This window comes from Oxyura jamaicensis, chromosome 1 (genome assembly GCF_011077185.1).
Source record: "Oxyura jamaicensis isolate SHBP4307 breed ruddy duck chromosome 1, BPBGC_Ojam_1.0, whole genome shotgun sequence".
In the NCBI taxonomy this organism is placed as follows: Eukaryota; Metazoa; Chordata; class Aves; order Anseriformes; family Anatidae; genus Oxyura; species Oxyura jamaicensis.
The window spans coordinates 54,305,697-54,318,264 of NC_048893.1; the positions used below are offsets into that span (position 1 = coordinate 54,305,697).

At 45.1% G+C, this 12,568-nt stretch overlaps 1 protein-coding gene across 25 annotated transcripts in view; it reads left to right on the plus strand.

The window, feature by feature from the left end:
* RBFOX2 (RNA binding fox-1 homolog 2) overlaps positions 1–12,568 on the plus strand; it is a 160,079-nt gene that overhangs the window by 133,547 nt on the left and 13,964 nt on the right. For 12 of the 25 annotated variants that reach the window (XR_004754748.1, XR_004754750.1, XM_035340222.1 and 9 more), the window contains 5 exons: positions 3,929–4,021; positions 6,807–6,867; positions 9,272–9,325; positions 9,468–9,560; positions 10,691–10,823. Coding sequence is in view for 16 of the 25 variants with exons in the window: in XM_035340222.1 (XP_035196113.1) it covers positions 3,929–4,021; positions 6,807–6,867; positions 9,272–9,325; positions 9,468–9,560; positions 10,691–10,823 (434 nt within the window). In the remaining 9 variants the exon portion in view is untranslated. Of the gene's footprint in view, positions 1–3,928; positions 4,022–6,806; positions 6,868–9,271; positions 9,326–9,467; positions 9,561–10,208; positions 10,277–10,690; positions 10,824–12,568 lie in introns of all 25 variants that reach the window. The other 13 variants (XR_004754751.1, XR_004754752.1, XR_004754760.1 and 10 more) reach the window with 6 other exon arrangements.

A 12,568-nucleotide genomic window follows, 5' to 3' on the forward strand; every position in this document is an offset into this window, starting at 1 on the left:
AATCAAAAGCAGACGGTTCTCCTGGGTGTCCCCCCCCCCCCCCCCCCCGCCCGCCCCCCCCCCCCCCCCCATGAAAAAAAACCCAAACAACCCACAACCCAACAACTAAAGAGCACAGCAGTAGAGGAAGGCAAAGCCCATTGCTGGCTGCGTGCTCTAGGGGTACAAGGCAAAGACGCTGCTGCTGAGGTGACTGTCTAAACTCCATGACAAACAAAGGGTTAACAATGCATGGATTTCAAGGGGCTCTGTTTAGTTTCCTTTGTTTTTATTTCCTGTTTTTTGTTTTGTTTGTTTGTTTTATTTTATTTTATATTTTTGTTGTTTTTTTTGTTTAATTTCTGTGTTCTGGCCACACCCAGGAGAACCGTCTGCTTTTGATTTCTCCCTTTACGGTTACATGGTAAATTTTCTTTCTCATTCTTCAGAGATGGAAACGTTCAAATACTCTCTCTATATACATTTATTTATTTATTTTTTACACTGCTCATCATGTTGCTTGTTATTTATTGCAGAGTCTGAGGCCAGACTAAAAGGGTGACAGTTACTCGGTCTCTTCAGGCCCTTTGAATAAACCTTTGGGTAAAAAGGGGCTTAGTCTGGCCCTGCAAATTACTCATACGTCCTAAATTTTTTTTTTGCAGGGTTTATTTAGTGTTTGTGGGGTATGTTGAGGTTTAAATTTATTTTCTGCCTGGGAGAAGTTCCTGGCAGTTTGTGGAGGGGGAAACGTTGAAAAATTCAGCCTTGTTATCATAACAGCCTTATTAAATGTGAGTTATTTGTATAAACTGAATTCTAGAAACCTTAAGTCTTTTTTTAACCCAGGATTGTATCTTCCCTTCCTCTGGCTCCATACCTAGTACTGCAGGGCAAACCAGTACTTGCTGTAGACCTGAGCTAGCAAATATTGGTTATCTGCCTCCTTTTTAATTTATTTTTTTTTTCTTTAAGGGCAAGACAACCTTGGGAGGGAAAACTGGGAATTGTTTGTTGTATATGTATTTGGGTACAAATTAACCCCTATTCTTTGCAGGTCATCTGTGAGAAGGAATTAAAAATATATGTATGTGTTGTTTTCTCTCCCGCATCAAAAAAATGTGTATTTAATTGCTAGTTTTTAAACGTAGAAGTAATAGAAATGTCAAGCATGGCTCACCTATTTTTCCTGATTGAAAATTTGAATGTCTAAGGGTTGCATTAAGAAGACTAACCAAGCGGACACAAATACTGACTCTTATCATAGTCAGCTATGTGAAGTGTTAATTCAGCGTTGACGTGAAATGGTTTTCAACAAAGCGTTGCATAAGCCAAGGACGGATCTGTCAGTGAAACAAAACTTCTGGTTAATTAGTTAAGTTGTTCAGAATCAAGTTAACTCTGTTTTAGTTCACATTGTTAATTATTCCTGCATAGTCTGCATGCGGATTGTACCCTTTCTTGTTTTAACTTATTAGAAATACCGAAAATACAAGATCAGTTTAAAGGTGTTGGACGATAATCTGTTTCTAAAATCCCATACAGACTTCATCCATTGCAAACAAATGTGAATTAAAATAGTCTTAGGTTGGTTCTAGTCTGCGCAGGCTAATGTCTGCAAAATTACCTTCCCTCTGCTCTCCAGCTCTCAGTTCACAGCATCACAGAAGACATAAATCTCATTCAGGCTCTACAGGATTGTCTAGAACAAACAAAAATTTTAATGTCAAAAGAGAAGAGGGAAATAGAGATTGCTGCTGCAGTCTTTACCTCCCCTCCTCCCCAAACCTTTTTAAAGGTGCTTTTTCCCCATTATATCGAACAGAGGGAAACGTGTTACTCTATTTCTCAGTCTTCCCTTTCTCTGTAGGGGTTCTTTGAAGCAGATAAAACACACTGTCCCTTCATAATCAGCTTTGCTATTACACTCCCCCCCTATCAGTTCCCTGCAACCTGTTTGACAGTTGCATGCGGTTGGACTGATTCATTAGCCCCGATCTCTTGTAGCTCCGATTTAAATTGATTTCTGCAGAAAACATATATGTTGTTCAGAAAAAGGCAACAGTTTCTTATTTATATAGCCTTTTATTCTTTAAGCTGAAGAAATTAAATTATCTGTTCCTGGAGGAAAAAAATAAAATAAAAAATATTTTAAAAAACAACACACTATGTTTTACAGATATGTAATAGTTTTGTGCTGGAAACCTAGCTGTGGATGATAAAGGCCAGCATGCACAAAAGGGCTTTTCAAGATTACTATTTTACAGACTTTAAAAAAGCACTTTAAGAACGACAGCCGGCTTGTGTCTTGTTGCTAACGGTGCCTGGAAATCCGGGTGCTGTTTTTGGGGGTCCACGCATGCCGACCCTGAGCTGCATGGAGGGGGCTGCCAGGCTAGCATGCCAGTGCTTTGGGTCGCTCACCTTACCTAGTGCTCTGCTTCACATCAGGAGTTTCCATTGCATCAGATGCAGGCTTTGTTCTCCCTCCTCCTGAGCCAGCAGGGATTGCTGTCTGTGCATTAACGTGGTATTTGCCTTGTAGCCGGGAGCCAGTTCTCCTCCTGTTCTTAAGGTGCCTTAAAAACAGACTGTAGCTGAGCTTTTTGGTTGGCTCCGCTCTCTGCAGTGGCATGAAGAGTATCTCCTCGTGGTTGTCTGTAGTAAAATACCATTTGCTACCAGCTAATTCCTAGTCCCATAGTGTTGTTGGCTCTGCTTGACCATCAGTTCTCTCACCTCCATGGAAGCGAGCATGATCTCTTCCCCTGCCCTCCTGTGTGACCGCATGAATTGATGGCAGTATGAGCATGTGGGACGGGAGCGCTGCATGTGCTGTCGTGGGCTCAGTAAGCCTAAATCCCTCTAAAAAAGGACATTTTGGTAGTCCCCAAGCCTTGGTGGCTGCGCCAAGCAGGGCACGTTAATTTTTTCAGACTTTATAGTGTTTCTAGGCAGAGATTCGTCATCCACAGCACATAGGTTGCCATCTCAGAACACAGCCAGGCGGGATGGGTGGCAGGCTCTGAGGGAGGCAGCAGTAGGGCAGGAACGACAGAAAGAAAACGTCATTTACCAATAGATCCATATTTAGGTGTTCAGGTTAACCCTCGAGACCAGCATGGTGTTTAAAGGTAGGAAAATTTTGAAACCAGAACAGCACAGTATTGTAAATCTTCACGCTGAGTGGTGTTCATCTCCTGGTGCTACCTAGAAGCCCTGCTTACCGTCAGGGCCCCGTGCGTTATTAGGGAGGTTACAGGCGTAGGAGTAGCCATGAACTGTTCCCTGAAGAGCTTGCAAGGGATGCTTTACAAACAGCCCTTCCTCTCAGCCGTTCTCCAAGGTAGGTAATTATTATTGTCTCCGTTTTACAGGTGGGAAAAGCAAGGTTCAGTCTTTGATTTGCCCAAAGCTTCGCAGAATCCCTGGTGCCAGGCCTGAACTCAGCTCGCTGCTCTCTCTCGCAGCGGTTGCTCAAGAGGACGGAGTGCTGCTCAGTGCCAATGTCCTGTACCGTGGCCGGGGGGGCGGTGGGGTCGGCACCGCGTGCGTCTTCATGGTCAGGGAGAGAGAGGGCAGGAGCCCCGCGTGGGCCTAACCAGCTTGAAAAAGATTAAAAAAAAAAAAAAAAGAAAAAAATTAAAAAAAAAAATTGTCTCGAGTAACTTTGTACTTCTTTTTTGGTCTGGCCTCAATTGCTTTTATGTTTTCTTTTTTTAATTACTCTTATTATTCTTATTATGATTACAGTTCCTTTATTTTATTGAATTTTAATTTCCTTCATTTACGAAACATGCATGAACCAACAATGTGACTCTAGGAGGTTATTGCTGAGTTGTGCTGATGTCGATTTCATACTGTGATATTTTTTCTCTATTTACCTAGAGATCAGTATTTCAATATATAACGATGTGCATGTTTTCCCCCCTTCTCCCGCTGCATGCAGGGATTCGGGTTCGTAACTTTCGAGAATAGTGCTGATGCAGACAGGGCCAGGGAGAAATTACACGGCACCGTGGTAGAGGGCCGTAAAATCGAGGTGCATGTCTTCAGTAATTCAATTTCTTCTTTATATTTATTCTTTTGATTTCTTTTTGTGTCTTGCCTCACTTATTTCACATTTGGATCCCAGTCTTGTGTGTGCGTGTGTGTTTGTGTCTGTGTCCTTCACCTCCCCGCACTGAAACGTATAAAAGTTTACCCCCTTTACGAAATATTTTTATTGTTGTTTTGGGTATTTTTTTTTCTTTTCCGTTTCCTTTTATTGAGTTGTTTTTGGTTTTGTTTTTTTTTTTTGTTTTTTTCCCACCCACTCCAAATTTTTGCCCTTCTGCTGTCTTGATTTTTTCCTTTGCTTCAGTTTGCGAGGCTCCGATCTCCTGTTATCAGGCCTGAACGACACTAACCGAAAGAGTACTGTCCGACTTCTAACTCTGTGTCCGCACAGAAAGCAGGGGGCCAGCCAGTCTCCTCTCTTTCCTCCGAGGCCAGTTCTCCTCCACGCAAGTGTGAGACGATGCCCGCGGCGGGCGGGGAGGGCGGCGGGGCAGAAGGCGCGGGGTGGGCTGCGCTGCGCACCCCGCTCCGGTCACGGTGGGAGCCGGTCCTTAAACGTTTCTCGCTCTCGCTTTGGTCCTAAAGGGGTGGCGTTGGCCACGGGGCACGCCTGGCGCTGGCCAGTTTGGTGTTCCACTGTGGTGAAGGCTAACTGGCCCTTCCCTCTCTCCCCTCTCTCTTGAAACAAACGAACAACAACAAAAAAAAAGTGCAAATATTGAACGAATATGAAAACAACGAAAAAAAAAAAAAGCCGCAGTTTTGAGTAAGATGTCTGCATATTTTGCTTTTTTTTTGTTTTGTTTTTTTTATTTCCCTTTTCGATGGTTTAGGGTTTAGGGCCCTCCACTTGACTCACTCTTTCCATGGTAACTATACACAATGCTGGCGATGGTACGAGTTGGCGGTAAGTGAAACAAAAGCGCTAGAGAAGAAGCTTTTTTTTTTTAATTTTTCTTTTTTAATTTTTCTTAAAATTACAAAAAAAAAAAGAGCAAAATTAAATAAGAAAGAAAAAATCCATCTGCCATCTCACATTAACACTACAAAATGTGATTTGACTTGTTGTCCCCACCCGCCTCCTTCCTCCCTCTCCCCCTTTTATTTTCAATGCTGTTGAGTAATGCCGCCTGGACTTTGGATGTACATATCGTTTTGTAGCAGTCTGAGCTGTTTGATTACTGACTTCATGGTGATTTCCCCTTGCACATCTTACTCAGAGTTACTGAACTCCAGTTTGGCTGGTTTTTATTAATGCACCCATTTCCTCTTCTCTCTCTCCTGCCCCTTCTTTCTGCCGCTCTCTCTTTCTGAGACCTGTTTGTAGCTGTTACCGCTCCTTCCCTTTCTTTCTTTCTCTCTCCCTCCCCTCCCCGGTTTATTTCTTTACTCGGTTAAATGCAGCTGTTGGTCTCTTTGCTGACTGGTGGTTTCTGATCGGTTCTGGCAATTTTTCCTTTAAGTGCTTGTGTTGCACTTTGCTGTAGCAGCTGATTTCAGGCACTCGCTCCATCTTAATGATTGTCTGTGAGACCCTATCTCCTCCCTCCTCCCTCCCCACCCCCGAATCAATTGTGTTTTTTTTTTTTTTCTTTCTTTTATCTGTGTGTGTTTAACTGCATGCTCTCAGTCTCATCATTGTTGTTTCCCATTCTTTCTTTTTTAAATGTGTAATGTTTCTATTGTTTTGGGGCTGAAGCAAGAGTAAATGTAGTTCCAGATTCCCCACCCCGCGCACTCTCACCTTTCCATAAGTCTCAAGGGCCTAGAGCAGCTCTGATTTTTACAGTAATTATTATTTTTGTTCTTCTTAACCCTAGCCTGAGTTCCCATTTGGCATGTGCTTTGATAAATTATTGATGTTGGATAAAACTTCACCCTCCTTGCAAGAACTTTGAGGCTGTCTGACACGGGGCTGCAGTAACTTGGCTTCCGAACTGGTCCATCTTTTCTTTATCAGCACCATCTCTGTGGTAACACCCCACTTGCTTGAGCAATCAAACCGCTTGGAACGATGCAGAGCTCTGTAAAGAGGGTGGAGGGCAGCATAAAACAACAACAACAACAAGAGACTCAGCTCTTCCACTATGCATTGCTTCTCTTTGCTCCCAGAGATTTGTGTCTCGGGGGGTTAAAACAATTTGGAAAAAGATTTGAGAGTGATGGGGAGGAATTGGTGAACAAGGACTGTCCAAACACTCAGTGGCATTCCTAAAACCTCCTCAAACCTTGGCAGTTCGAATCTGAAGCTGAGGGACTCCAGGTTTCCTGTCTAAGCAGTCAACCTGCCTGCGACCTGTGAGCCCCAGCCCAGTGGAGAGCTTGAGGAACAGGGCAGCTTGTGCAGCACCTGCTTCAGTTTCCCTGTCCTGGGCTGCAGATGTGGTTGCTGCCACTTGAACAGAGTCTGGACAGAATGAATCACCAAGGTTTTGCCCTTGAGATCGGTGAGCTGGGAATAACCACACGTGCCAAGGGGTGGCAGGGTGTCTGAGAATCTGCACGTTACTCTTGTTGGCCTTTTGTTTGATGCATAATTTTTAAATGCCATGTTTAGCTGTAATGTTTAAAATTAAATGGCAATTGTTAAAAGTAATTTAAATAACTGCATTTTTGTAAAATTAGTTATTTAATTTTTTTTTGCTCAGAGAAGTATAGTATGTGTGTGTGTGTGTGTGTGTGTGTGAGATAGCTGAGAGTTTTCCATCGTTTTCCCTAATGTCCTTTGCTTCCTTCCCTCTCCTCCCCTTCCCCTTTCTTGCTTTTAGGTTAACAATGCCACGGCGCGAGTGATGACCAACAAGAAGATGGTCACACCATACGCAAATGGTAAGAGAGACTGTTTGGACTAGTGATGTGCTGAAAGGTTAGAAGGAAGAGGAAAGCTTCCTGGTGAAGGGAATGTCATACTATTTTATCAGGACCTCCTCAGGGGAAGAAAAAACAAAGCAAAAAGCCCCCACCAAAACCAAAAAACAGCTCCCAAGCCCTGATCTACAGCGTCATGCTTCAGTGTAACTCTTAAGAGTTTATGGAGGAATACCATTTTTCAGGTGGAGAAGTCAGGGCAGAGAGGAGTAGTGACGTGCCCACTGTGGCCAAGCTAGAAAAAGAGCCCAAGGTCTGATGTGTCACCTGCCACCGCTGCAAGGTGATGCTGCGCCAGTCTGCAGAGGGACGGCCGTCACCTAAATACCTAAATGCAAATGGAGTATAATCCAAGGAGCTGGATATATCTCAGTTTCGGTTCTAGAAGTAAAAGTACAACTGCCCCCAAGCAGCTGGGAAAGCAGAGGCATTGGGCTGTTCATGTGTTCGCTTGTTACAGGCTGTGTCTGGTATTCAGCCATTTTCCAGTGAACCTGAATAGAGAAAGACCAAGTTGTTTGGTTAATGAAGAACCCTGTTTCACTGGGATATCTAGGTTCTTCTGTCTGTGCTGTCATTTCATTGCATAGACCCATATAGCATAAGAAAATCATTCTTCTCCTGACAGAACTGAGTGCTGCTTTGATACACATTTTGAATTTGAGTCTTTGTCCTGAACCAGGCAGGAAAAATTCTTCTTGGCCTGGAAATGTTCCTGAACAGCTACAGCAATGCAGGAAACTAAGCATAGCTAGTTGCTAGTGCAAGAATCTGTTTTGATTCCACATTAGACTCAGAAGTCAGAAGATACAAATTTTATTTGTGGCTCTGCTGCTGACTTGTGTGGCCCTTGGCAAATCACGTTTTTTGGTTACAGAACTGGGGACATGGGGACAGGCAGAAGGACCGGGATTCTGAGTTTTAGTGTTTGAGCAGAGTTAGGAATTTTTGCAGTAAAAGGCAACACAGCCATATTACATTGTCTTGAAAACAGGGACAGAAAACACGTACGGCTAATGGTATCAACCAGTGACTTGTGATAGATGATAGCAGGCAGGAGCGTTTTGCTTTATCAGGCAGCAGTATCTGCTTTACAACTATGTAGAGGCACTCGGTATTAGGCCAGGCTTAAGGCACACTGATAAGCAGTGGTACAATCGCTGTTAAATTCAGGGGCTGATCCCAGTCCTGTCATTGCCACCATTGCATTAGTATTTTGCCGTCGAGGTGGCAGTACAGGGCAGCATGCCCAGCCTTGTGGAGGAGCGTGTTGCATCTCTCGGTGACGCTCTGCCAGCAGGTGAAGGGGTGGTGCTGATGGGCTGCAGCCCACAAAGTTGTTCTTGTGGTTTCTGGGCTGGGTAGGGGTGGTAAAAGTGCAGTGAGTGTGTCAGGACTCCTAAATCAAGACAGAGAGGAAGGGTATGGATTTATTTCAATAGAAATGCCTGTGTGATTGCTAGCTGAACAGGTAAGGTCTCTCCATCCCTTACCATGCTCGGTGGAGGCCAGCCCAGATCAAGTTGTTAGCTTTACACCCATCTTCTCCCCAGAGAGAAGGGGGGGAAGATGACAGGTCTCTAGATCTGACCGGGGAACATATTTCTCCTCAGACCCCTTCTACAGTGGCAGGCCAGCAATAACCTGAAGGGTTATCTCTTGTATTTTTTGTGTTGATGATTTTCAGTTCTTGCCAATTACCCAGACGATCTTAAAACCAATTCTCTGGGAAAGCTTTCATCTGAAAAGAAGCACAAAAAAGGCAGGAAATGCTAAAATAACACAGAGAGGAGCAAATGTGAAATGAATAGAATGAATTGCTTCTGTGCAATATAGTTGTGTAATTCAGTTAGCGAGGAAATCTCCATCACCGGTGCTTTTTAGATCTCTAGCAATCAGGACAGAACGGTGATTCGAGTATTTAAGGATGTAAATTGACCTCCCTGGGATGAGAGGCTGGGCCGCTGGCTTTAGAGAGCCTTTGGATCCACGGCGTTCCCCTGAATGCGTGGAGGAGCTGACAGCAAGGGTCACGCCGAGAATTCAGGGTCGCACGGTGCTCGTGGCAAACATGCATATAAGGTAGTTGGCATTCCCTCAACGGCGTGCATGCCCTGCTGAGGATCAGCTGACGTTTGGCTGTTCCCTCCAGTACAGCGACCCGTACCTAGAGCTTGACATTAGGAGAAGGCAGTTGGCCTCCATCTACACCAAGGGGGATTGAGGTGAAGCCGAAATTGGGAAAGAGCTGCTGCTGCATGTGAAGCTGCTGGGGCGCATGCAAGAGACTGTTCCCCGTACCCACGCTGCCTGCTCCTTCTCTTGGTGTAGATTTTGGCATTCACTGCAGTCTTTGTTGTTGCAGGTTGGAAGTTGAGTCCTGTGGTTGGAGCGGTGTACGGCCCTGAGTTATATGCAGGTAGAGCTTAAGTAGACACTTCCACTTCTGCCATTTAACTGCAGTGGTGTTTGTTTATGTTCTCAATTTGCTGTTTCTTTATAACCTTTTTACGTTCTTTTTTTTTTTTTTTTTTTTTTTATTCTTTCTAAAATTAAATTAGCGTCCAGCTTTCAAGCAGATGTCTCGCTGGGCAATGACGCCGCAGTGCCCCTGTCAGGAAGGGGGGGTATTAACACTTACATTCCTTTAATCAGTAAGTAGCCCCCATTGGCCCCTGTATTGTTGCTGTGCTTGAGTTAACTATGACCTGTTTCCCTTCTCTCCAGTCTGTATAATATATACTTGACAGGATGGGTCTCGCTGGGAAGGAGTTTACCACTAGCCCAAGTCTACCGTGCAGTGGCCGTAACTTGTTCATCCGCAGTGTGTTTCTGTGCCGGTGAATGGGTCTCTGAGCGATCAGGAGGCTGCAGAACAAGGGGAGGGTGTGTGCGAGGAATAGGCCATTCCCTTGGTTCCCCCCACCCCCCACCCCGGCCCCTTTGAAACGAAAGAAAGCAAACGGACAAATCCCTACAAAGTACATATTATACACGCTGCTAAACCACGAGTCTGCAGGGCCCCCGGTGGCATGCACCTGGACGCGCGCTGGGTTGGGTTCGTGCCTGGCGACTCGCTCCCTTCTGGGCATCTGCTCCTTACAGTATTTGCAGATGCCTCTGGGGCTTTACATCGTTTGGTCATGAGCCAGTTAACGCCAGCGTAAAGCATAATAAAGCAGGCCCCCGCTAGGCGTGGGGCCGGGTCCTGGTCACGCTTTTTAAGTGAAGAGGGGCTCTCAGAAAGCTGGCACTTTATGGGAAGTTTCTGCTGCTGTTATATGGGCTATCTTGTCTTTCAGGCTTTAAAATGAACATACAGAGGATTGGGTGGCAAAGAGTGGGAGGGGAAAGGAGGGAAGAGACTGATGTAAGTTGATTGACTTTAAGGGCCTCTTGACAAATTATTTTAAAGAGCCTCTGCAGTTTTGGAAGAGCCGCCTGCTGTATTGATAGTAACTCTCTGCGCTTCTCGGACTCTAACCAGTCTGCATGGCGGTGTCAGAAGGGGGGGATTTGTACCCTGTTTGTGGTGGGCAAGGCATGCCAAAGCATTAACCTCTTGCATGCCAAACCTCTCTGCAACCCCTCTTCCCCTGAAGGCCATGGTGTAGCAGGACGTATGTATCCGATGCTTGCTGGGATAGAAGCATGCCCCTCTGCAGGATTGATGCAAAACGTCCCACCGCTGTGGAGCTATTGTGTCACTTTGTTTGAAGCAGGCGGTTGTTCCCTGGGCAGGAGCTCGGATCCTTTTCACCCTCCACCTTGTCTGTCTTTACAGTTCCAGGCTTCCCCTATCCAACTGCAGCCACCACAGCAGCCGCGTTTCGGGGAGCCCACCTGAGGGGCCGAGGAAGGACGGTTTATGGGGCAGTCCGGGCAGTACCTCCCACAGCCATCCCTGCCTACCCAGGGTAAGCACTGGTCACAAGAGCAGAGTGCTCTGCACAACCGTGTCAAATAGCTGATTGGCTAACAAAAACGTAACTAAAATTGTCCGGATGGTGAGAGGCAGGATATTGCAAGTGCAAGAGCGTTCTGCACACGATGGCATCCAATGGGGGCAAACCTAAATTTTGCCTGAAACAATTTTCGGTTCTTGCAGCAGCCTAAAGTGCTGATGTACTCCTTCTCATAATTTCTCAATTTGTCTGCCTGGTATTTGTCATCCATTGACCCAATACATTGTAGCGCTACTGAGAAGGATGCAAAGAGAGGTCTAAGATTTCTGAAACGTTTGTACTCTCTGCGCTCCCTTGTGGTTTTCTTACCAGGAATGAGGAATATTATCCATTACCTTCATGCCTCACCATCTGACAGTAGGATACAGAAGAGCCAGTTACCCACAATGGATTTGCTTTCTTTGTTGGAGACAGTTTAAAAAGGTTTAAAACAAAGATTAATCAAGTCCATTAATTTGAAGTTGGGAGTGTTTGGGATACAGGGAGAATGAGAGTGCAGCATTCTTCTAACTGTTGTATGAAGCGATGGTGAATGCGTGGCCTCAGAACACTTCTCTGCCCTCTGACTTTTCACTAGTAATGCAGTGGAATAGAGATTCTGTTACCAAAGAGTATTCTGCTCTTCAGAGTACAGGGAACCAGGTTTGTATGTGGGTTTTGTTTGGGGGTTTTGTTTGTTCGTTTAAGCGTGATGGAATGACAGATAAATCGGCAAATCCCTTCCTTTTTTTGTTTCTGATTTTGATGGTTTATTCATATTGCCTGTCTCTGCAATTTGTTTGCCATATTTTCCAGGCAAGTTTCTCAGAAAGAGTAGGAGTAGGGATGAATCCTCCAACAGGGAAAAACGGATTGACCCTTTTATTTGCCCCCTCAGACTAGCCCCAGAAGGGAAGAAAATAAATGACTTTTTTTATTATTATTATCAAAAAGAGAAGAGGAAACCACACACATTGATGTAAGGATCTGGCTCAATGCGTGCCGGATAAGCTTGCAATTCCTTCTGTAGCAAATGAAGTGGGGAGAGCTTCTGCAGCCCTTTCTTGTTAGAGTCCCATTTGATATTTAAAGTGGAGCTGAAGGAAGCAAGCTGCAGTGGTCACGTATCTGTCTAGCTTTGCTCTCAGACAAATCTGGCAATGTTTGTATTTAATTCACCCAAAGACTTCAAATGAAACCTCCTGCCTGAACACATAAGCTTTCTGAATGGAGCGGTTCTTCTGGACTTGTAGATCCACCTCTCTTTGCCGCTGCTCTTAGTTCATATTGTACGTCCTCTAACCATAGCCTCTGACCTGCAGCTTGTCTGTCTGTTGCTCAAAAAATGACCCAGCTCTGTTTGATTAGGAAATGCTCCACAGTGAAACAGAGAAGCAAAGCTGAGCTAAGTGCTGCCGCCTAGGAGGATATGCAGCACTTGCACCGGGGAGGGGGCTCGTGTGCTTCACTCCGGGCATAACAGCTAGATCATTCCTCGGAGAGGCTGTCACCAGGGCTGCACCAGGAGGGACTCGAGCCCTGTCTTTGATTTAAAAGCAGCCTGAGTCCCCTGTATAGGGTTTATTTCTGTTTGGAATATGGGCCAGGATCCAACGGTTGTCCCTTCCAAATACTGTCTTGTGACTCTACTTACATTATGTTGGGTTTGTCTGACGCTGCTGACAGATTTAGTGTCTTCATGGGCAGTGTGCTATCCA